This window comes from Rhinatrema bivittatum, chromosome 16 (genome assembly GCF_901001135.1).
Source record: "Rhinatrema bivittatum chromosome 16, aRhiBiv1.1, whole genome shotgun sequence".
NCBI lineage: Eukaryota > Metazoa > Chordata > Amphibia > Gymnophiona > Rhinatrematidae > Rhinatrema > Rhinatrema bivittatum.
Genome location: NC_042630.1, coordinates 52,199,980 through 52,225,677, shown reverse-complemented (window position 1 = coordinate 52,225,677; position 25,698 = coordinate 52,199,980). Strand labels below are relative to the sequence as shown.

General features: G+C 48.8%; 1 protein-coding gene across 2 annotated transcripts in view; it reads left to right on the top strand.

The window, feature by feature from the left end:
* Positions 1-3,147: 3,147 nt before the first annotated feature.
* The window catches only part of LOC115078121 (C-type lectin domain family 2 member D-like), a 35,550-nt gene continuing 12,999 nt past the window's right edge, over positions 3,148-25,698 (top strand). The window contains exon 1 of one of the 2 annotated variants that reach the window (XR_003853074.1): positions 3,148-3,186. Coding sequence is in view for 1 of the 2 variants with exons in the window: in XM_029580784.1 (XP_029436644.1) it covers positions 10,542-10,578 (37 nt within the window). In the remaining variant the exon portion in view is untranslated. Of the gene's footprint in view, positions 3,187-10,342; positions 10,579-25,698 lie in introns of those variants that run through there. The other variant, XM_029580784.1, reaches the window with a different exon arrangement.

The following is a 25,698-nucleotide window of genomic DNA, read 5'->3' as shown; positions in this document are numbered from 1 at the left end:
GAAGGTAAGCTTCTGTCAAGTCCAAAGAAGCCAAAAACTTGCCTTTGTGGACTGCCGCAATGACCGATCTCAACGTCTCCATTCGAAACCGAGGTACCCGTAACGTTCTGTTGACTTGCTTGAGGTTCAAAATCGGCCAAAAGGATCCCTCCTTTTTGGGCACCATGAAATAAATGGAGTAGCGACCGGTCCGGCATTCTGACCGGGGAACTGAAACAATGGCTCCTAGAGCCCTCAACCGGGATAAGGTCTGAAGAACCACTTGCTGCTTCTGGGGTGGTCCACAGGGAGATACTAGAAAGAGATCGTGAAGGGGATGAGCAAAATCCAAAGCGTAACCGCAGCTTATATATATATATATATATAAACATATAGAAACATAGAAATGACGGCAGAAGAAGACCAAATGGCCCATCCAGTCTGCCCAGCAAGCTTCACACATTTTTTCTCTCATACTTATCTGAGGTAATTTTGACCCAGCTCCTGAAGTACATGCGATAGCCTGTGTCACAGGGGCTACCGGTGCCATTGGTCAGCCCCTGTCACATGGTCACTGGTGCCATATTGTGCTCCTACCATGTGACAGGGGCTGACCAATGGCACAGGTAGCCCCTGTGACATAGTATGGGCAAAGGCTATCGGCGCCATTTTGAGTCCTGGCATCGGCCGGCGTGTAGGAGGTCGCTCCGGGACCCCCGTTGGACCCACAGGGACTTTTGGCCAGCTTGGGGGGGCCTCCTGATCCCCACAAGACTTGCCAAAAGTCCAGTGGGGGTCCGGGAGCGACCTCCTGCACGCCGGCCGGCCGATGCCAATACTCAAAATGGCGCCGATCGCCTTTGCCCTCACTATGTCACACATTGTGAGGGCAAAGGCAATCGGCGCCATTTTGAGACGCAAAGTGATCGCGTCTCAAAATGGCGCAGATCGCCTTTGCCATTTTTCCTGACCCCCCCCAAGCTGGCCAAAAGTCCCTGTGGGTCCAACGGGGGTCCCGAAGCAACCTCCTACACGCCAGCCGTCCGATGCCAAGACTCAAAATGGCACCGATAGCCTTTGCCCATACTATGTCACAGGGGCTACCGGTGCCATTGGTCGGCCCCTGTCACATGGTAGCAGCACAAGATGGCGCCAGTGACCATGTGGCAGGGGCTGACCAATGGTACCAGTAGCCCCTGTGACACAGGCTATCGGCGCCGTGATGAAACCGGCAAACAAGGGTGTGAGAATGCAGGGATGGCTTCTGGATTCCCCGCTGGACCACCAGGGAGTTTTGGTAAGTCTTGGGGGGGTCAGGAGGGTGAAGGGTTTAAATTTTTATTTAGGAGGCCGAATAAAACAGAAATCTGTTAAATACGTGGGGAGTTGCGATGCGTTTCGCCTCCCCACGTATTTAACAGATAGGACAAAATAAGTTGCGGATTACAAATATGTGGAAAACGGATGCACACCTCTAGTGGTTGCCATGTGAGTCCTCTTCAATATGTAGATGGATCGAGTTGGTCCAGTGAAAAAGGGTCTCACCTACACCTTGCACGCTGACCCTGGTGAATAGCATTCACGCCACTGTGCGGTCGCTCCTGGGAACTGCAGCTTTGGGCTCATTTCTTCTCGGCATTTTGAAATTCCTCCATAAATGTAGGGTCTCCACCTCACCCCAGGTCAGCCAAACAGGTGGATCCAATCCTAGTTTGGTCCCAGTTCTCATTTCATTAGGGAAATCAAAATTCCATCTCCAGGCAGACAATGGGGCAAAAGCAGGACTGGATCAGCCCCCTATAGTGGCTCCTATGGCGTGAGCAGCCTCCGCTCCTTTTTAGCTGTGGTTTGCCAAGACCGCTGCCGCCCTGTGCAACTGCAGGGTTTGCACAGTGGGTTGCACTGGCCCCATGTGCCCAGAGCTAACGACAGCACTGGTTCCTGTAAGGATTGGGTTACATGACTGAGCACTAGTGTTTCCTCCAAACTGCTCGTGACTGCAAGCACAACTTTTCTCTTTAGCATACAACTGGAAAGTGTGGCAAAATACACATAGTGGCGGCGAGAGGATGCACACTGACCTTCTCCATTGTCCTTCCATACCCAGCACAGGATCTGGATATAGCAAACTGCTCTCCCCACCCATTCCTATCGGAGCAAATCCATAATGTAACTCATCAAAACAGCTGCCTCTCCTAACAAAGCTAAGAGCAGATGAATCTGGCAGCGTTTCCTATAGAAATGTTATTATTGTAAACAATGTGGTTATAGAGTAAGTGAAACTGGGTTTAAAAAAGGTTTGGATAAGTTCCTAGAGGATAAATCCATAAATTGTTATTAATTATTAAGCAATAGATTTATTTTATGTTTGGGTACTTGCCAGGAACTTGTGACTGATGCTGGGCTTGATGGACCCTTGGTGTGAGCCTGTACAGTAGCTTCTTATGTTCTTATCAGTCACTCTATACTACATAAATAAAAGTGAAATGAATGGATATTAAAGGCAGCTGAAGGCGTAGGTCTTCCTGTGAGCTGGGAACCTATCCGAACCTTATGGGATCTCAGAGAGCCCTTTTACTGTAACGCTTGAGCGCATTCTCCGTTCCTAATAACGAGACTTTATGAAGCAATTCAGAAAACTTCTTCAAGCTTGTTTGAAACAAACCTGCACTGGGGCTGCTTTTCTTGCAGCTTTCTCCTGATGCGCGCCTGAAACAACTCAAAGCACCACCCCCAACTCCGGAAAGCAACCGGGAGGCAGGTCCGGCTCCGATGAGAACAGAGGGGGCGCTGCTTCCGATTAAAGTAAAGTTTGAAAGTGCTCTCGATGCAGGCTTGTAAGAAAAAACCACGCAGAACACCAGAAAGCAACCAGGAGGCAGGTCCGACTCCGATGAGGTCAGAGGGGGCTGGGCTTCCGATTAAAGGAAACTGCTCGTTTCCTTTAGGCTTGTATGACAAAAAAAAAGTATTGAAAGGAAAGCTCAGCCCTGCTGTTTGTTTCTCTCGCTGCTGCTGCTCGCTTTTCTCTCTTCTCGTGCATTGTTTCATAAATCGGAGTCTGTCCGGATGTAGATTGTTTTTGTTTGCTTTAATTCTTCTTGCCCTGTGATGAGGAGGGCGGATGAGGCGGAAGAAAGGGAGGGGCAGGGAGGGGCAGGGAGTGGCTCTCCGCAGAGGACGGAGATACCTCCCGGCTGAAACGGGGTAAGGCAGTGACAGCCCCGGAGCTCGAGCCTCCCGCAGCTATCGCGGGCATGTCACCGCGTTAAAGGCACTGCGCTTGCAGTTTTAATGCACAAAATATTCGTTTAATTCCCCTTGCACTAAGGGACCTATGCAATAAAGTCAGGTAGAAAGCGGGCGCTGAACAGTCTGCGCCCGCTCTCTTAACGCGCCCCAGTGCCGTATTTAAATTAGGGGGTCACTTTAGCAAGGCGAGGCGACCCTAGTGCATCCTTGCTAACGCGAACCCAATCAGTTTTCGTGACTGCCGTATGCAGGTCACGAAAACCGACGCCGATTTTATCGGAGTTGGTTTTCCTTACCGGCGGATAGCCGCGATAAACCCAGCGTCGGTTTTGTGACCGGGGGATGGCAGTACGGCAGTAAGGAAAACAGACGCCAATAGACTGCGTAGGTTTTCCTTACCGGCGGGTTTATTGGCGGTAGGATGAAAAATAAAAGAAACAAAAGTAAAAAAATAAAAAATTGACATTTGGACCAATCACGAAAACCGACACGGTTAAACCTGGCATTCAATTTTCATGACTTATTCTACCAGCATCCGACTGCAGGTTAAGAGTGCACTCGGCTGAGCGCTCCGAATTGCATCGGCCCCTAAGGTAATGCGATCCAAATGCATCGGGAATTTAAAATAAAGAAAAAACATTCCCAGTAAAACGTGCAACTTGAGCAGTGCCGTTTGTCTCTCTATAATGCGCTTAGTCGAAATGGTCTCTTCAGGCAGTCTCCGATTCAGCATGAGCCATGATAAAAAGCTCTTCCTCTTCCTTTAGCACATGTTACAATCGGAAGTTAAGGGTGGGGTCACTCATGTTTTAGTTTCCTTCTCTTTCCTCTGCCTCTTTACTATTGCATCTCACAGGAGGAGCCAGACTACGCATGCGCACACCCTCCCCAGCTCACAGCTCAACACGCGATTGGACAGGGGTTTGGAACGCACATCCATAGCCCCAATGCAATACGAGGATTGGCGCGTCCAAAATACACGTCCAATGGAGCGAGCAATTAAAAACACTTCTCACATGTTAATTCCATGTAGATGAGGCTATTTATTTATTTAACAGTTTTTCTATACCAGTATTTGTGTGAAACATCATATCGGTTTACATCAAACAAAAGATAGAAATTACATCGAACAGGAGGGGGAAAACTAGAGGAGAGTAGAGAGAACGAGGTTAATGGAAAACTGGGAGAGCAACAACAAAAGGTGATAAAAATTCAACATTGCATAAATAGTTAAAAATAGGTATCTGAGAGAGCGATGAGGAGGGGTGGAAGGGGACAGGGGGGGTGGGGGGATAAGGTAGGATTCGAGGCAGCTCGACGGAGGAGTAAGGCAGGTTGGGGGAGATGTAAGGCAGGGAAGGCCTGGGTGAATAGCCAGGTCTTTAACTTTTTTTTTAAGTTTTTGGGGCAGGGTTCAAGGCGGAGGTATGGAGGTAGTTTATTCCAACAGGTGGGGCCCGCAATAGATATGGCTCTATCTCTTGTTGAGGAGAGGTGTGCTTTTTTGAGGGAGGGCATTTGGAGCATATTAGCTAATCCCCGCGATTCCAAAAATTTCCCATGTGGCTAATGCACCCATTTCAATGCGGCAAATTTTACGCCAGCCCGGGGCTGTCATAAAGGAAATGCCTCGCTCAAGGGCTCGCTGGGAAAATAAACATTCCTGGTTCCTGTGATTCCTCCATTTACTATTGTTGCAAGCAGTGGTGGATCCCCGAGGAAGACCGGCCCGGGGATTCGCCGCCCAGGCACATCACGTGGTCTGCCGAACGCGGCTCCGTTAAGGTCGCGCACGGCAGAAAACGTGACTGGAGCAACCGGGCCAGCGGGGGATGCCCGATTCCCCGAAAGGCCAATCCGCTCCTGGTCGCAAGGATGCTAAGTTGGAGGAACCACAGGAAGCAGGTTAAAGTAAGGCTCTAAACAAAAAAGATCCTGGTCGCCCAAGATAGACGTACAGGGTAGACAGTCCAGGCCGTGTATCTTGTGCCGGTGGCAGGGAAAAGCGGGCGCTCGTATTGAGCATCTGATTTCCCAGCCCGCACTGACAGCCACCTCTCCTGTGATGAGCTTGTCAGCCTTAGTTTTCATTACTAACGTTTTTTGGTTTGTTAAAATGGAAACATGTTACCTGTTATATATTTAGAGTATGTGTGTACTTGTATGAAGGATTGTTTCTATATGATGTGTTAAGTTTTTTAATTGTATGTATTTAATTAGGTTATTCTACTCTACAAATTAGCACTATTGATATTATATGTATATTTAGGTGCAAAGGTTTTGAATATTTTTTGAGTAGTTGAACCCAATGTGTGCTGCTTCACTCTCTATGTAGTTAATGTGCATTAATAATTCCAAATAAGGTCAACTACAAAATGATAAATCTTTTTATTTCTTTGGCTGTTAAGTAAATCATGTTATCCAAACCACCACATATATATTGTACCCAATGTGTTTCAAACTGAAAATTCTCATTTCAGCTCTTAAAACAGACCATTCACTCCCTCTGCACATCTGCACATAATCCCACATCCCACAACCTTAACAAGATTATCATAAAGCCAGCCTTAGGACTGCTGGAGGTTCACGGGAGCCGACATCGACCACTCTGCCACCAGAGCATCAGAGGTTTCTGTGCACTGCCAGGTGCAGACGCTCACTCCCACTGCACATCCGCACATGATCCCACATCCCACAACCTTAACAAGATTAATCATAAATCCAGCCTTAGGACTGGTGGAGGTTCACGGGAGGTGACATCGATGACTCTGCCGCCGGTGCACCGGAGGTTTCTGTGCACTGCCAGGTGCAGACGCTCATTCCCACTGCACATCCGCACATAATCCCACATCCTTAACAAGATTAATCATAAATCCAGCCTTAGGACAGCTGGAGGTTCACGGGAGGTGACATCGATGACTCTGCCGCCGGTGCACCGAAGGTATCTGTGCACTACCGGGTGCAGACGCTCTTGGTGGCATCGATGTCAGCTCCCGTGAAACTTCTGCAGATCTACGGGTGACTTTATGACTTTTCGTGGCTATCCCTCTGCTAAAAGCGTTCTTACGTGTGAACAGATTGGCTTTTAAATTCTTCCACACTGGAGCAAAGGCGGCTCAGCCTTAGAAACTGCCAAACTGCGATATTCTCCTTTAATCTACGTGGATGGAGACTCAACCGGGCTTGTGGAATACATAAACACACAAATGTGTACATATGCATAGATATAATAATAACTAGGGACTTAGAAACTGCCCAACTGTGATATTCTCCTTTACTCTACGTGGATGGAGACTCGACCGGGCTTGTGGAATACATAAACTGACAAATGTGTACATATGCATAGATATAATAATAACTAGGGACTTAGAAACTGCCCAACTGTGATATTCTCCTTTACTCTACGTGGATGGAGACTCGACCGGGCTCGTGGAATACATAGCCTTGGTGACTGTGCCATATAACTAAGCTGACAGCCACCTGTTCATTGAGCACCCTTGGTCTAGGAGAGTCCTTAGGATTTCTGGATTTTCACAGTGAGTGTGTGTGTGAGAGATTTGCATGCACTGCCACCACTGTGTGGCTCGCGAGGTCCCGAGTTGGCTGGTCATTGGTACAGGCCTGAAGTGACTGGGCTAGCGGCTGGTTACATGGGAGGTGACAGAGGAGCCCTAAACTGAGTTCACCATGAGGGGAGGGACCTTACTAGTTGTGGCTGCAGGGATACCAGACTAGGCTTATTTGTAAAAAAAAAAAAAAAAGCTCATTTAACAGTTTCAACAATTTAAGTGCAGAATCAAAGTGAACACCTGTTGTCTTTGCTGTAACTCCTTTCGGTTTAGCCCCACTTCTCCTCCATTTCCCCAGCCTGCCAATGCTTCCAAGACTGTGAAGTTTCTGTGACTCCTCCATCCCTCCAGACTTCCTGACGGTCACTGATCTGGTGCTGAAGAAGGGGCTCACCCGGATATCAAACGCTTTCTTCATTCCTAAGAATCACTGGAATATTTGAATGTTGTTCGCTTCTGGGTGATAGGTTAGATAAACATCGCTGGGATCGTAAGGTGAACAATCCGAGTAGCAGAAACCTGGATCAGCATGCTCGAGCTTGCTCTGCCTTCTGCGCTCTGCCCGGGCTCTTGATTCCCCTTCCCCAGCTGATGAAGAAAGCCCTGATCTCCCAGCAGGATGAGCAAGCAGACAGGCTGGATGATCTAGCGCAGAGTTTGACTGTTAGGCTTGGTAAAGGTGCATCTCTGATCTCCTTGTAATTTGCACAGTGCAGAAAGAAATGCATTTGTTTTTATTTCCCCAGCGTTGCACTGCATACAGAGTTCGGCTTCCTGGGGTTTTCAGTTCAGTTTTTGTCTGCATCTCTCTGTTTCTAGACGGCGATCACTTATCCTGTCTTTGGTGAGGATCTGTGTTCTGCGTGTGTGACAGAAGTGAGGGATTCTGATAGCGTGCAGGTTTTGTGTAGGGATCTGTAGCAGTGCAGGTTTTGTGTAGGGATCTGATGCAGTGCAGCTTGTTCTGGTTTCCCAATAGGAGGTGCACTGTCACATACTGTGACTGAGTATGTGCGTGTCAGTTTCTGAGAGTGTGTGAGAGAGCCTGTCTCAGGGCTGTAACTGAATACGAGTCCGTGCGTGTCAGTTTGAGTGTGGCACACTGCAATGTTTGCATTGCTGCCTTTCCTATGAAAAGTGCTGAATTGGTTTGCCAAGTTTGCTACATAGGCGCTGAGTGGTTTTTTTCCCCCACCTTCAGCGCAACAGTCTCACAATCCACCCTGAAGCAACTCATCTTTCACCCTCACCACCACAGCACTGCATCTCTCACCTCCTTCCCCAGAGCAACTGTGGAGTCAGCTTCAGATCACTTTCATGACAGGGGGGTCAGGAGAGTCCCCCAAGACTTGGCAAAAATCCCTGGTGGTCCAACGGCGGTCCGGGAGCGATCTCCTGCACTCGGGCCATCGGCTGCCGGTATTCAAAATGGCGCCGATAGCCCCTGTGACATGATAAGGGCAAAGGCTATCGGCGCCATTTTGATTACTGGCAGCCGATGGCCCGAGTGCAGGAGATCGCTCCCGGACCCCCGTTGGACCACCAGGGAGTTTTGCCGAGTCTTGGGGGACTCTCCTGACCCCCCTGTCATGAAAGTGATCTGAAGCTGACTCCACAGTTGCTCTGGGGAAGGAGGTGAGAGATGCAGTGCTGTGGTGGTGAGGGTGAAAGATGAGTTGCTTCAGGGTGGATTGTGAGACTGTTGCGCTGAAGGTGGGGGAAAAAAAACCACTCAGCGCCTATGTAGCAAACTTGGCAAACCAATTCAGCACTTTTTATGGGAAAGGCAGCAATGCAAACATTGCTTTCTGCGCTGAGCAAATTACAAAGATCAGAGATGCACCTTTACCAAGCCTGACAGTCAAAATCTGCGCTGGATCATCCAGCCTGTCTGCTTGCTCATCCTGCTGGGAGATCAGCACTCCCTGGACCACCAGGGAGTTTTGGTAAGTCTTGGGGGGGGGGGGGGGGCAGGAGGGTATGTGTGTGTGGGGGGGGTAAATTCGCTCCTTTAGACTGTTGAATAATTCGGTGAAGATTTGTTGTATTTGTGGGAAATCGCAATACGTTTCGCTTCCCCACGAATAGAACGAATATGGCCCTATACATTGCGGATTACCAATACATTGCAAACGAATGCACACCCCTAGTCCTTGCCATCTGTGCTAACCACATCAGCAGGTTAGGTGCCATTAGCTTGCTGAGCTTCTGTTTTCCCTGTTATCTGCACAGATAGCCTCATGATTCACGCCTCGTTAATATATCTGAGCTCATGACTCCTTTCTTGTTAGCAGGCAAGGTAAGAAAAATTGAATATGCATTCTGAGAAATTATAGGCCTCATATCAAGCAATCTCACTAACTACATAAGAACATGCTACACTGGGTCAGACCAAGGGTCCATCAAGCCCAGCATCCTGTTTCCAACAGAGGCCAAACTAGGCCACAAGAACCTGGCAATTACCCAAACACTAAGAAGATCCCATGCCACTGATGCAATTAATAGCAGTGGCTATTCCCTAAGTCAACTTGATTAATAGCCATTAATGGACTTCTCCTGCAAGAGCTTATCCAATCCTTTTTTAAACACAGCTGCACTAACCACATCCTCTGGCAACCAATTCCAGAGTTTAATTGTGCGTTGAGTGATTATCACCACTTTATGAGAAACTTGAAAGCAGCAGAAGAAAAGGAGAGGGCGATGTTTTGTTCCTCAATTTTATTTTTCCTGTGCTGCTGGGAATCAGTGGAAGTTATCTGCCCTTCTAGTCAGGGCTCTGTGTGAGTTGGCCAGGCTGTTCAGTGGATACAGTGAGTGGAGGGAGGAGGGCATGTACAGATGGCTTCAGAGAGCTGACAACAAGTGCACAGATTTTACACGATGTTTCTGTAGTGCCCTTGGTTAGGCAGCCCAAGAGAAGGGACAGGCAGTCAGTGTGTTTATATCTGAGAGAGTGCGTGATCATGTGTTGGTGTCTGAGTGCATCCCAGAATGTGTGTGACTGAGAGAATGCAACTCTGGGCATGTCAGTTTCTGAGAGTGTGGGAAGTGAGCCTGTCTCAGCGCTGTGACTGAATGAGTATGTGCGTGTCATTTTCTGAGAGTGTGTGAGTGATCTCAGGGCTGTGACTGAATACGAGTATGTGTTTCAGTTTCTGAGATGTGTGAGTGAACGCATCTCAGAATGTGTATGAGACTGAGACAATGCAACTCTGGGCATGTCAGTTTCTGAGAGTGTGGGAAGGGAGCCTGTCTCAGCGCTGTGACTGTATGTGCATGTCAGTTTCTGAGAGAGTGTGTGTTAGCCTGTCTCGCTGCTGCGACTGTGCATGTCCGTTTCTGAGCGAGCCAGAGTGTGAGGCTCGCCCCTCCTTCCCTACCAGTCTTATGCTGCCAGCACTGGGCACCCTCATACTTCTAGCTACTTTTTACCCAGGCTGGAGACTTTTCCCAGTGATCTAGGACCTTTAAGTAAACACTGACCCCCTCCTTCCCTTCCCAGGAGTAACCTGATGTGGGAGGCTGGAAATCAGCAGCTCATCTGCTTCCTCCTCCTGCACCCCCCTCCGCCCTCCCTGCAGAACAGACGGGGGTGGGGGCAGCTCGTTTCCTGGGTTGGAGGGCAGAGAAGATAAAAGTTCCGGGGGCGCCTCCTCGCAGCCATCACCGTTCCTCCCTTTCCGTGGAAATCCCGCTCCCTCCCCTCCATGCAGCGCCAGGCTCTGAGAGCGAGGAGAAGGCATGAATGAGGCGTCGGGAGCCCCCCGGGACGGGCAGGGTAAGGGCGAGCGCAGCTCTCGGCTGGCGATTTCTGCTTCTCCACTTGGCCGCGCATTCGGCTCTCCAGCCTGCGCTGATCGCACTGCAGGAGTGCGAAGAGGAGGAGAGGTCTGGTCAGTGCCGCTCCGGCTACAGTCTCCTGGGGGCGAGGTCCGAGGAAGGGGCTGAGGACCCCTCGGTAGGGGTAGGTGGAGGAATTAAACCTCCGAGCCAGACTCCAGGATAGAGCAATCTCTTGCTAGCTCCAGAAATAAGGTCCTGGATGTTGCACTACCGTGGGCGCTTTCTTATTTTCGCAGTTTCAGTTCTGCCTTATCACAAGGTTTGCTTCAGAAGTTTAGCATAAACTGAGCAGTGGAACGTGGAGATCCGAGTTCTAATCCCACCTCTGCCGCAGTGAAAATCATTCTACCTCCCAGTGTTCGATCCTTCTCTTTTGGTCTTATTACTACTAGGTCTCCTTACTTTCTTTTCATAATATAAGCAATTCATTTTGAAAGCAATTTCTGTGGATAACATAGCATTTTAGCTGTGGAAATACCCTTTGCAGGTGAAAGTGAGAGTGGCATTCAATGTGTGTAACGTTGCCGCCTAGTTTAGGAGCCTACCAGTCAGGGTGATCCAGTACCGAGCGGTAGGAAGAGCTGCGTTAGTGCCTACGGCACCCGCGGTTACCTCCCGCACAGTGCAGCTCACCTACCGCTCGATCCTGAAGCCTAATTATATGTAAATGTAAGCCGCGTCCGAAAAGCCTTAGGCCCGCGCAACCAGGATACTGGATAGAGTGCCTATACAGGATCCTGGGTGCGCAGGCCTAAGGCTTCACGCCACGCTGGTATCTGTCATTTCAAATGTCATTTGAAATGACAGATACCAGGAAGCAACGGCGGCGACAGCGCAGAAGCAACGGCGAAACGACTTTTCAGTGTCTCCCCTCCTCTCGGAGCAGGGCGCGAAAAGCCGCCTTGCTCCGGGAGGAGGGGGGACACTGACAACGGCGAAGACAGCGGCGAAGCGACTTTTCAGTGTCCCCCCTCCTCTCGGAGCAGGTCGCGAAAAGCCGCCTTGCTCCGAGAGGAGGGGGGACACTGAAAGCGGCGAAGCAACTTACTTTTCTGAAGCCGCCATCATCAGGAACACATGCGATCGTAGCTCCTCCCGATGAAGACAAAGATGGCCGCCTGCACGGGGAAAGCGTGCAATTGGCCGCTGAAGACGTGACGTAAACTTCTGATGATGGCGGCTTCAGAAAAGTAAGTTGCTTCGCCGCTTTCAGTGTCCCCCCTCCTTTCGGAGCAAGGCGGCTTTTCGCGCCCTGCTCCGAGAGGAGGGGGGACACTGAAAAGTCACTTCGCCGCTGTCTTCGTCGTTGCTTCGCCGCTGTCAGTGTCCCCCCTCCTCTCGGAGCAAGGCGGCTTTTCGCGCCCTGCTCCGAGAGGAGGGGGGACACTGAAAAGTCGCTTCGCCGCTGTCTTCGTCGTTGCTTCGCCGCTGTCAGTGTCCCCCCTCCTCTCGGAGCAAGGCGGCTTTTCGCGCCCTGCTCCGAGAGGAGGGGGGACACTGAAAAGTCGCTTTGCCGTTGCAGTCTCCGTGGCAGCCCCAGTCCGGACATCGGAGGGGGGCTGCAACGTTTTTTTCGCTTTTTTTTTTGGCTTCGGGAGCAGGGGAGAGGCCTGGGGCTGCCACGGAGACCGGCACCCATGATCGCGGCGGGGGCAGGTGAGCGGGGGCTGGGGGAAAGCTTTCCACCTACCCTTACCCATGCCTCTACCGCCTGGGTCAGGGTAGGCGGTAAGTTTGCAGGTTAAACGCGCGACAAAACGGCAGGGAAAGGTAGCGTTAGTTGGGGCGCGGGTTACGGGATGCTAGGTGAATAGCTAATTCGCTCGTTTGCATGCAATATCGCGCTAATTCGCTCGTTTGCATGCAATATGCATGCCCCGGGCGGAAGGGGTTGCCCAGGGAATTTAGGACGCGGTAGGAGTAGGTTAAAGGGGATTCGGGATCGCAGGAAGGGCTAACGCGGCCGAAAACGAAGTTAAAAACGGCTTAGGAGCAGGGTAAACGCGGCCGCACTTTACAGGATAGGCCTGAGTGGATGGCCGTTAGATTAGGGGAGGCAGCCTCACGTGTAGCTTTGCATCTCAGATCTCTACTGGTACTTTTTCTTAGGACAATAATCAAAGCACAGCTATTCACTTTGGGCCTGATTTTAAAAAGCATTTACTGGAGTAAGTGAGCTTTTGAAAATTGCTACAATATATGCCATTGAATTGTCCATAGGATTTACTCATATAAGTGCACTTTTACTGGAGTGGCTTTTGAAAATTGCTAGGATAGTATGTTACGTTTACGTGCATAACTCCTTTGAAAATTACCTCCTTAATTTTGCTTGGGTTATTGGTGCAAATCCTGCAGGTAAAAGCTGCTGGGGTGAGCATCGCCCTGTATAGGTTTTCTTTTTTCATGGAAGAAAAGGTGTGCACCATTTTTAATTCTTGCCTTGCCCCTCCGTTTCTGGAAAGCTCTCCTGTTGCAGAGTTACTTCCACAATTGGGAATCTAAGTAGAAGTTCTGCAAATCTTTCCAAACACTCCTAGCCCCTTAGCACTGAAATGAAAGCCAGCAAGAAACAGGATGGATGTTGTTTTGTTTCAGCAGTGGCTTTTAGCCATTTCTTACTGGGATCATTGTTGCTTAATTTTCCCCTTCCTGTCTTCCTCATATTTAATTTATTTAGTGCCATTGACTGGTAGAAGGAGGTTTAGATAAAAGCCCTCTTGTTCAGCTGGGTACCTGCGTGGGGCATGTGATTCATTAATCATCAAAAGAAGGGACCTGTGCAGGGTCTGAAAGGCTGGGTTTGAACATTGCAGTGTCTGCATAATTCTCGTGTCGCTCCAGTAGAGCGAGTCACAGCCAGTACAGACCTCAGCAGCCTTTCCTCCCTTTCACTGTTGGCAGCCGAGAGCATTTTTCAAACTTATCACTGAGAGGGATCTATCATTAACATTCAACAGTGCCCTCTGGCTCAGGAGCACCATCCGCTTTGGGTAATTCTTATGATGGGCGATTATGCTCTGTGAAGAGTCCTGCCCCAGGGTAAATTACCTTGGGTTACTCCCAGCGAGCAGGCCGGGATTTATTTAAAGAAAAATATTTATATTCTGCAACTTTCCAGTACAAGGTTTGCAGTGGATTCCAGTGCGTTACATACAGAGAAGCATAGAAAACAGAAAACAGGAGTATAATCCAATAAATGAGCAGAAAGCTGAAAGCATGCAGCTAAGGTGACATTTCAGGGTCAGGGCTGGTGCCTGCTTTCTTGCTGTCCTGGGTGAGAAGTTACTGTGCTGCCCCCCTCCCCTCCCTGAGTCCTTCACGCTCTGTCCCGGGCCCATCAGATAAAGCCCAGCTCCCTCCTGCAGTCTGTAGTTTTTAAGCTGACTCGTGCCTCCCCCCCCCCCCCCCCCCCCAGAACCCATGGATAGGAAAGGATATGAGGTATCCTAGGGAAACCTTACAGCCTCGCACACATGCCCCCCCCCAAAAAAAAAAAAAACCAAACAAACAAACACATAGCCTCACAGCCTTTACAGACTCACATGATTCAGTTATGCATTTATAACAAATTTTACATGAAAAAAAGCATTCAAGTTCAGTCTTGTGAGGCAAAATATACAAGTTGTGATATTTATATTTACATGCACTGCTGTGCTGCCAATCAGAGAACTCTGCAAAAATTCATTTGGAGCTCCTATGGAATTAGACTTTTTGTAATGCGTATTGGATGTGAGCTTGGCCCTCAGAAAGCCATGAACAAACATAATTCCCATTACAATATAGTAACCCTCCCATACCAAAACAACCCTAACAACCTTATCTATGAAAAGGCAACACTGCATATATTACACCAGGTCCTAGAACACCAATATACTTCCTATTAGGAAAACAGAACAAACCAGGCTGCTATAGATCCCTACACAGAAATTACATGCCAGCAAAATACCTCACCTCGGTCACACATGCAGAACACAGAGAGACCCTGACCAAATACAGAATAAAGAGATCAGAAAGTATGAACAGAAATGTGCTGCGAAGAACTGAACTGGAACCCACAACAAGCCAGCCTCTGTATGCAGAGCAACAATGGAAAAAGAGAAACATTACCATTCTTCATGAAACTGTTACGGTTCTGGCCGCGAGTGCCGCGCCCAGACCCTTACCTCCATGTTCCTGGACCCGTTCCCGCCCCTGGTGGCCTACTTCGTGGCCTGTTCGGTGGTGTCCCCGTGGGGGCATCGCTGCCGGGAAGCCTCCCATGGACGCCCTGCTCCTAGGCGCGCGTGCCACTTGGACGCTTTTCTAGGCCCGTTCCCGCCATTGGTGACTCTGCCCAATTCCTGACATCAGACGCCGCGGCCTTGATAAGCCGGCCGTGGACATTCAGTCTTTGCCTTGCAACGGGGTTACCATCTGGTTCCCAGTTGCTCCGTGCCATGGAGTGGGTTGCCTTTGGAACTCGCTCCGTTCCTGCCTGCTTGCTACAGTACCTGCCTGGATCTGTCTGCTTGCTACAGTACTTGCCTGGACCCTGCCTGCTTGCTACAGTTCCTGCCCGGTTCCAGTACCCAAGTCTTGCTACAGTTCCTGCCTGGTTCCAGTACCTGAATCTTGCTATAGTTCCTGCCTGGTTCCAGTACCCGAGTCTTGCTACAGTTCCTGCCTGGTTCCAGTACCCGAGTCTTGCTACAGTTCGTGCCTGGTTCCAGTACCCGAGTCTTGCTACAGTTCCTGCCTGGTTCCAGTATCCGAGTCTTGCTACAGCATTGCCCGCTGTTCTTGTCTGGTTCCAGTTCCTGCTTCAGTCTCAAGTTCCACGACTCACCTAAGTCCCAGCGGCTGGACCCCTACGGGCTCCTCCCGGGGGAGCACCAGCTTCCAGGATGAAGAGCACCATCCACGTCCTGCCTGACATCTACCTCCCGTCCTGCAGTGTACTAGAGACAGTGAACACCTTCTTCCAGTCTCTTACAGGTCGGCCCAAGGGTCCACTAAAACTGAGACTCTACAACAGAAACATTAAATAATAAAGTCAAGAAATATAAAACATCAATCATAATAGTGAAATCATATTCATAAAAAGAATAATTACACTGGGGAACAATTTTTAACTTAATTCCTGTTGAGTTCGATTTTTCAGCTATTTTAGACTTAAATAGGCCTGCTGATTTCAAAACCAGTTAGTTTTCTTCTGTCACGTCAAGTTTTTTTCTCTACAGCCTATCTTAGGCCTGGATTTATCAAAATGCACTAAATATCGCATGCAATAGGAAAAGGGGCGTGTTTTATGGTAATAGCGCACTTTGCGATAAACAGCCTATCTTAGCGCTTTCCATAGGTCTTACCGCAAACTGCGATAACTTTTTCGCAGTTTACGGTAAGTGCCAGAATTGTTGTATGGGGGGAGAGAGATATTTTTACAAATAGCATTTTCAGTATTTTAAGCTGCTAGGGGAGACAAAGCAGAGCCTACCACCACTTGGGGGGGGGGGGGGGGAGAGAGAGAGAGACCTTGTCAAGGACTTTCTTGGAAATACACGAGCACAGAATTACACTGAAATTGTCCAGAAACTCTTGGAGAGCTTCAAAATGCTTCATTGCAACATGAGCATCAAGGTGCATTTTCTGCACAGCCATCTTGCTGACTTCCCGAAAAACCTTGGTGCAGTCAGTGATGAGCAAGGTGAACGATTCCACTAAGATTTGAAGCTCATGGAGGAACGGCATCAGGGTAGATGAGATGTACATATGATGGATGACTATTGTTGGAGCATCAGACGGGATAGTCCACAGATAGCTAATGTAACCCCAAGATTTAAAAAAGGCTCCAGGGGAGATCCGGGAAACTACAGACCGGTTAGCCTGACTTCAGTGCCAGGAAAAATAGTGGAAAGTGTTCTAAACATCAAAATCACAGAACATATAGAAAGACATGGTTTAATGGAACAAAGTCAGCATGGCTTTACCCAGGGCAAGTCTTGCCTCACAAATCTGCTTCACATTTTTGAAGGAGTTAATAAACATGTGGATAAAGGTGAACCGGTAGATGTATTATACTTGGATTTTCAGAAGGCGTTTGACAAAGTTCCTCATGAGAGGCTTCTAGGAAAAGTAAAAAGTCATGGGATAGGTGGCAATGTCCTTTCATGGATTGCAAACTGGCTAAAAGACAGGAACAGAGAGTAGGATTAAATGGACAATTTTCTCAGTGGAAGGGAGTGGACAGTGGAGTGCCTCAGGGATCTGTATTGGGACCCTTACTTTTCAATATATTTATAAATGATCTGGAAAGAAATACGACGAGTGAAATAATCAAATTTGCAGATGACACAAAATTGTTCAGAGTAGTTAAATCACAAGCAGATTGTGATAAATTACAGGAAGAATGTTGGGAATTATTAGAAAGGGAAAGGTGAATAAAATGAAAAATGTCATAATGCCTCTGTATCGCTCCATGGTGCGACCGCACCTTGAATACTGTGTACAATTCTGGTCGCTGCATCTCAAAAAAGATATAATTGTGATGGAGAAGTTACAGAGAAGGGCAGCCTTTTCATAGATAGGGTTGTTACTGTTTGAGGTGTAACTTTGTGCACATTACTTTGTGTACATTATTTCAGATCCTGGAAGTCTGTTAGGTGCTATATTTCTGTTTTGCACAGAATGCAGAGTGGCTTTTTTGGGTTTCCATTCCAGTTTATGTCTCCACATTTGTAATTTCCTAGAGTGTAGCAGATGGACTCAGGACCAATGGGTATAGTGTACTCCTGATAGCCGTTGGAGACAGATCAGATTTCAATCTGACATCAGCCCTAGTACATGTACCCCTGTAGGAAGTGCAGCTCTTCAGTATTTTTCCGTCTCCATAGCAGTTAGGGACTATCTGCATGCTCTCACAGCATTAGAGTAAAGTTACCGGAGAAAACCAGAAACAAGAAATCTTACCACAACAGATGAGCCCTGCTATCCTGCAGTGACACCTTCGGGTCCCTCCCCCTGTTGAGAATTCCCTAGGTGATTTCCGCAATCCCTCGGAGGTGAGCCTTGGTCCGGCGGCCGACTCGCGGCGGGGACTAGCCCCTGATTTCGGGCGTGGCTGAGAGGCAGCGGGTGCAACCTCGAGCGCGGCGGTGAAGATATTTGCCCTCTCCCCCCACAGCTGGAGACCGCCTGGAATGAAAGCGGGAAGCGCCGAAGACAAGGTAAGGTAGAAATCTTCTTTAAAGACTTCGGTCTCCGAAGCTCGAGGAGTTGCACAGATCGCCGGCCGGGACCAGTGCCACCGGGTTGATCCGCCCCAACAGGGCCAGGCCCCGGCTAGATCCAAGGGTCAGCCACGTGGAGACCCTCCGAGGTGGTCGCCATATTGCCCGTGTGGTTGCCGTCACCATTTTGGCTCTGTCCGCCGCCGTTTCGATCCATGCGCACAGGGACGAGCCGGGCGCACAAATCCTATGTGCGCACAACGTTGCACGCACCAGTGCCGAGCGCACAAGCAACACGCCTAACCACGCGCTTACTGTGCTGGGTGCATAACTACGACCTGCGCGCACAACTGTGCGCACATCTTCCTGCATGCGCGCACCAAACCAACGCGCGCAACTTCAATGCTCACCGAAGCGCACAACGGTGAGATACGCGCACAAGCCATGGCACCGCCGGGAAAACAAACTCAAAGCTCAGAGCCTTTGCCCAGCATGCCATACCAGAGCTGCACAGCATGAGGAGCCCACGGCCCTGTGCATACAGTGTGACGAGGCCCCAGGGGACCCAAATCATGGCCCTACCCACTCGGTACCGGACCCCAGCCTCTCGAGCAGTACACCAGACCTAGTATTACACAGAGAGACCCCCCCCTCCTCAAACGGGGCTCCCCAGGGATACGGCGCCCCTCAATCTAGACCCAGCATCTATCTCCTGGGTGGAATTCTTCAAACACCGGCATACCTTCATCCACATACAATTGGGGCCGCCTATAATACGGCCTCAGGCTTCACCAGAGGACCTCAATATACCGGGACCCTCTAGGCCCAGGGAAGTGATCCCACCACCCAGAAGCCCCACCTTCAGGGACACGGACATCTCAGATGAGGAGTCAGAACCTCTGGAAGAAGGGGAACTCCCTCTGGGAACATAAGAACATGCCATACTGGGTCAGACCAAGGGTCCATCAAGCCCAGCATCCTGTTTCCAATAGTGGCCAATCCAGGCCATAAGAACCTGCACCAGGGGGACTACCCCATTGAACCATGAGACGCTTCTTCACCAAGAACGAGCTTCCAGCAACTAATTGATCTGAAATGGGAGGCCCCAGAAACTGCCTTCAAAGGGGGCCGGGCTCTGGCAGCCATGTACCCTCTGGACTCAGCTGCCAAAGATCTCCTGGCATGGTCTGCGCGGTCTCGAAGCGCACTACTATCCCGGTGGAGGGAGAAGCAGCGCTCAAGGACGCTCAAGACAGACGTCTGGAATCTATCCTCAAACAGTCCTTTGACGTCGCTGCTATGTCCCTACAGATAGCGGCCTGCTGCGCTGTAGTGACACGTGCCTGCCTTTCACAGACCAGGAGCAACAGTCCTGGGGAAGCCATGGAACCAACAGTATCATTCCTCGCGGATGCTGCTTCCAATCTGATGCGCACCGCAGCTAGAAGAGGGTTATCAGCTGGGTCAGCCAGGAGGCAGCTCTGGCTCCGTAACTAGTCGGCCGACGCGTCTTCCAAAACGAGACTCACAAGGATGCCCGTCAAGGGATCCCTCCTGTTCAGAAGCAAATGAGAGAAACTTGCTAACAAATAGGGCGAGTCCCCCTGCCGCGGCTACCAGAGGACAGGAATAAGAGAAAACTGCGACCCTTCCCCTAATCTTCCAGGGGCAGAGGCTCACAGTGCTTCAATCCATACAGAAACACTTATCAAGTGCCTCGTCCTACAGACAGGAACCAGTCCTTCGGAACAAGCACAACAAAAGGGGAACCAGCTCGGGACCAGGCCCTAGCCGCACCCCTCAATTAAAATCAGCCGACCAGTCCAAAGGAAGAAGCCATAGGAGGGCAGACTTGCTTTATTCTACCAAAGATGGGTCGAGATAACTTCGGACAAGTGGGTCCTAACCATCATTCGAGAGGGGTACTACCTGGATTTCATCCGAACCCCTCCAGACAAGTTTGTGGAATCCCTCTGCCACGACCCCTCCAAGAGGGTGGCAGTGGAAGCTACACTGACCAGATGGCTAGCCCTAGAGGCCATAACCCCAGTACCTCCACAACAAATAAATACTGGGCATTATTCCATTTATTTTATCGTCACCAAGAAAGAGGGAATGTTCAGGCCCATCCTGGACCTCAAGTCGGTCAACCATCACCTGAAGATTCCCCGCTTCCACATGGAAACCCTATGCTCTGTATTAAGGGCGATACAACCGGGAGAGTTTCTCACATCCCCGGATCTGTCGGAAGCCTACTTACATATTCCGATCCATCAAGAACATCAGCGCTTCCTATGCTTCAAAATCCTGGACCGTCACTACCAGTTCTGGGCACCTTCCTTCGGGTTAGCCACAGCACCCCGGACATTAACCAAGATCATAGTAGTGGTGGCGGCAACACTGAGGAAGGAAGGAATCCTCGTACATCCTTTCCTAGACTATTGGCTGATCAGGGTGAAATCCCCAGAGGAAAGTCACCAGGCAACCAACAGAGTCAAAACTCTACTGGAGAGCCTCGGATGGGTAGTCAACGCAAAAAAGAGCTGTCTGCAGCCCTCACAGTCTCTAGAATACTTAGGAGACCGATTCGACCCCAAAGAGGACAAGGTAATCCTGACACCAACAAGGAGATCAAAACTGATGAATCAGTTACAAACCCTGCTGAGTGAACAGGATTACCTACAAGTCTTTGGTCTCATGGCATCCACACGGGAAGTAGTGCCAGGGGCACGAGCTCACATGAGACCCCTACAATGCTCACTTCTATCGCGATGGAACCCACTGTCTCAGAACTACACCGTACGTCTACAGCTCCCGGGCTGAGTTCGCACCCAGCTACGATGGCTACAAGACGGCCACCTGAGCCAGGGAACAAGACTATCCTCACCGACCTGGGTCCTGCTCACCACGGATGCAAGCCCACGAGAATGGGGAGCACACTGCGAGGAGCTAACCGTCCAAGGGCAGTGGAACGCATAAGAGTCGGGATGGAACATCAATCGCCTAGAAGCCCGGGCAGTCAGACTAGCCTTTCTACGGTTCAGTCACAGACCCCGAGACAAAACGGTCAGAGTAATGTCGGACAACGCCACAACAGTGGCCTATATCAACCGTCAGGGAGGAAACAGAAGCCAACGGACATCTCTGGAAATAGACCTCCTAATGTCGTGGGCGTAATCAAATTGCCTGGAGATCTCGGCCATCCACATCGCCGGGAAAGACATCATCACGGTGGATCACCTCAGCAGAGAAGATCTAGACCCAGGAGAATGGAAGCTGTCGGACCGCAGCGTTCTAACTGATAGTGAATCGTTGGGGGACACCAACCATGGATCCCCCTGGCAAACTGGTCAAACACCCAAGTGCCCAGTTCCTTCAGCCGCAGGCGGGAACCTCAGTCCCGGGGGATCGATACCCTGGTACAGACCTGGCCACAGGAGACTCTGTTATACACCTTCCCGCCGTGGTCCCTATTGGGTGCAATCATTCACAAGATAGAACAACACAGGGCACCAGTACGTCTTGTGGCCCTGGACTGGCCAAGAAGACCGTGGTATGCAGACATGCAAAGACTACTGACAGGGACCCCCCTGCCACTACCTCCTCACAGGGACCTGCTCCAACAAGGGCCGACCCTCCACTAGGATCCAGCTCGATTCTCTCTTACGGTCTGGCCATTGAGAGGACTTGCTTGAGAAAGAGCGGACACTCGGGGGCTGTAATTGACACTCTACTCAGAGTGCTCAAGTTCTCCACATCTCTAACATACATAAGGATTTGGAGAGTATTTGAAGCCTGGTGCGAGGATCATGACACCATACTACGTTCAGTCAAAATTCCCACGATCTTGGAATTCCTACAGATCGACCTACAGAAGGGATTGTCCCTCAATGCCATCAAGGTACAGGTGGCCACATCATCATGCTACGGAACCAAGAGTGAGAGCAACTGCATAGCCTGGGCGGAAACCAAGATGCAGTCACCCGCCGAGATCTGCAGGGCGGCGACATGGTCCTCCATCCACACCTCCAGGTTTTAACGCCTGGATGTTCAGGCTCGGGAGGACACAGCATTTGCAAGGGCAGTACTAAGTGGGTCACGGGCAGCCTCCCACCCGGTTTGGGAGTAGCTTTTATACATCCCATTGGTCCTGAGTCCATCTGCTATACGCTAGGAAATGGAGAAATTACTTACCTGATAATTTTGTTTTCCTTATTGTAGACAGATGGACTCAGCATCCTACCCACGGCTGCCGTCACTCATGGAATTCTCGGGGGACATCCCCGGGAGTGGGTGATTCAAGGGTAAGCTATGCTTCCTTCATCTAGGACACCCATCCTACTGGGTGTCGATGTTTCCGGTTGAGGGCACTGGCGGTCTCCAGCTATAGCCACCTCAACCAGTTCAAGCTAATCAAGTTATTGAAGTTATTTCAAGTTAATTAAATCAGTCAGTCACACATATATCCACAATGCTTTTCGAGGAGAATACTGAAGAGCTGCACTTCCTGCAGGGGTACATGTACTAGGGACTGACATCAGATTGAAATCTGATCCGTCTCCAACTGCTATCAGGAGTACACTATACCCATTGGTCCTGAGTCCATCTGTCTACACTAAGGAAAACAAAATTATCAGGTAAGTAATTTCTCCAATTGCAATGGAGAAGATACAGAGAAGAGCTACCAAAATGATAAGGGGAATGGAACAGCTCCCCTATGAGGAAAGACTAAAGAGGTTAGGACTTTTCAGTTTAGGGAAGAGATGGCTGAGGGGGGATATGATAGAGGTGTTTAAAATCATGAGACATCTAGAACAGGTAGATGTGAATCGGTTATTTACTCTTTCGGATAATAGATAGACTAGGGGACACTCCATGAAGTTAGCGTGTGGCACATTTAAAACTAATTGGAGAAAGTTCTTTTTCACTAAACGCACAATTAAACTCTGGAATTTGTTGCCTCTATGATGTGGTTAGTGCAGTTAGTGTAGCTGTGTTTAAAAAAGGATTGGATAAGTTCTTGGAGGAGAAGTCCATTGCCTTCTATTAATTAAGTTCACTTAGAAAATAGCCACTGCTATTACTTGCAACAGTAACATGGAATAGACTTAGTTTTTGGATACTTGCCAGGTTCTTATGGCCTGGATTGGCCACTGTTGGAAACAGGATGCTGGGCTTGATGGACCCTTAGTCTTACCCAGTATGGCATGTTCTTATGTTCTTATGAACACTGTTGGAAAAGCTATAAGTGTAAATTTTTACCTTAATATGTATGTTTGGTAGCAGAACTGTACTACTTGTACACAATTTGATTTACAGTAACAATATATAGCCTTTGTAAGAATAAAATAACTAAATAAACAGTATATTCAGGTCATTTTTTTCTTTTATTTCCTTTCTATGTACATTTTGTATGATTTTTGGACAAAGGGAGGGTATCCTGTACCTTAAAACGAGAAAAACGGGGTCATTTTTGGATTCAGATGTCAAACGTTAATAAAAAAACAAGTGTCAGATCTAACTCAATGAAAATTGTGTTCCTCTGTGTTTATTTCAAACCAGTTTATGAATAGAATATCTAAAATTTCTCAAACACCAAGAAAATATTTCAAAACATCTGATGACTAAAATATCCAATTAAAACATGTTCTATTTCCCCCTCTCCAAAAAAAAAAAAAAATTCAAATTACACCCAGTAATTAAAACTAATAAGGATTTAAAAATCTGCTCTCCATACTGGGATGGTTTGATTTCCAGTCACCCTGAGATTGTCGTGGATGGGGGAGGTAGGGCTGCACAAAACATAACCTCCTTCTCACACACGCACAATAACGCATTCATTCTCTCTCACATTCCCTCTCTCTAATGTACACAGGCTCCTTCTCCCTCACAGATACATTATGTGTGTGTGTATGTGACACATAGGCTCTCACAGGCACACAAACACACAAGCTCTCACACAAAACACACAAACAGGCTCTCGCTCATTGACACATACGAGCTCCTGTCACCAGTGAGCCATGGCTGGATGAGCTGCACTATGACCCCGCAGGCCCCTCCTGCTGTCTTTGGGCCGTGGCGCAGCTTCCACTCTCCCCCCCCCCCCCCCCAGCAGAAAGATCAGTGGGCCTTATGGCCTGAAGACAGCAGGAGGCTCGCGCTCTATCCTCCTTTGGCTGCTTAGGTTCCACCAGCGCCTGCCACCTCCCTGGGTGTGCCGCTCCTTCCAAATGCACAATATGCACACCCGATCACGCTGGGCCTGTCTGTAGTCTTTAAAGCTTGGCAAAATAGATAGGTCTTCAGTGCTTTCTTTTTTAAGAACATAAGAAAATGCCATACTGGGTCAGATCAAGGGCCCATCAAGCCCAGCATCCTGTTTCCAACAGTGGCCAATCCAGGCCATAAGAACCTGGCAAGTACCCAAAAGCTAAGTCTATCCCATGTTACTGTTGCTAGCAATAGCAGTGGCTATTCTCTAAGTCAACTTAATTAATAGCAGGTAATGGACTTCTCCTCCAAGAACTTATCCAATCATTTTTATTGAACAAAGAATAATCAACAAAGACAAATAACAAAGCATAAACAGCGTAGCACCACCTGAAATAAATATAACTAATCAGGTAAAGGTATTCTAATTTATTCAATCATTATATCACCAAATATCAACAAACTGGTAGGTCATTTAACAAAGTGAATACACTCAGCTTTGAGAAAAAGGAGCACCATACTGAGCACCCACCCCAAACTGCAGGATCCTGAATCGTCAGAGTGAGTATGAGAGCCACATTACATCATTACTAAGTCAATGGAAGAAAAACAATTAAGTTAAGGCTAATCAATAGGTAAGTCATTGAGAACCACACCCTGAGCTAAGGGGGAGAGAGATTGGAGATACAAGTCCCAACGTTTAACAAAATCTCTCTTCTTTATAAACCATTCAGTTTCATCTATGTATTTATCTAAGATACAAGTTTGGTGGATCAGATTAGGAAAGTGTGTTATAGTGGGCGGGTCCCAGGAGATCCATTCTTTTGCAGAATACATTTTTTTTCCGAGCAGTATCAATCTACACCACCATTTCACATACACATTAGGGAATGAGATGCCCCTCATGTTGTCCCAGAGAAATCGGTTCACAGTAAACGCAAAGGATGTACCACGCATGTGAAAAAGGTATTGATGGACACAGGGCCAAAATGATCAAATTGTTGGACATGTGCCAAATTGGTGTCCGAGCGTGCCGCGAGAATCGCCGCACTTAGGACAATGTCCACTACCTAAATTCCCCAATTAGTTGGCCTGTGCAGAAGCAGCGTAAAACCCCTACAGAAATGTAAATTTAAGTTCTGAAGAGGACTAAGTACCACTAGGGACAGTGCACGTGTGAAACATCCTTTGTAGTACGCTGAGGTTAATTTGGTTCCCAGTTCCTATTTCCGCTGTCCACAAGGGCATCCCAACAGAGAGGAGTTTGATATTTGTTAAGCAGCTTATACCGAAAAGACAACGCATGTCGAATGGGGTCATCTAGATCCAGAAAGTCCGAGAGAAGTTCCCAGGCATGATTGAGGGTCAGGTAAAGTTAAGGATTGTACATAGTGGCGTATTTGTAGATATGCGTAAAATTGCTGTGAAGGGAGACCATAACTCTCCTGGAGAGCCTGAAAAGTGCGTATAGTATTAAATTCATCTGCCACATGAACTATGGCCCGAATGCCCTTTTCATACCAGCTCTTAAACGTTATGTTTTACTTGCCAGATAGGAAGTCCTTGTTCCCCAATATAGGCAAAAAATGAGTAGTCTGTCGAGGAAACCCTAGCCTCTGACAAGACCAGCGCCATGCTGC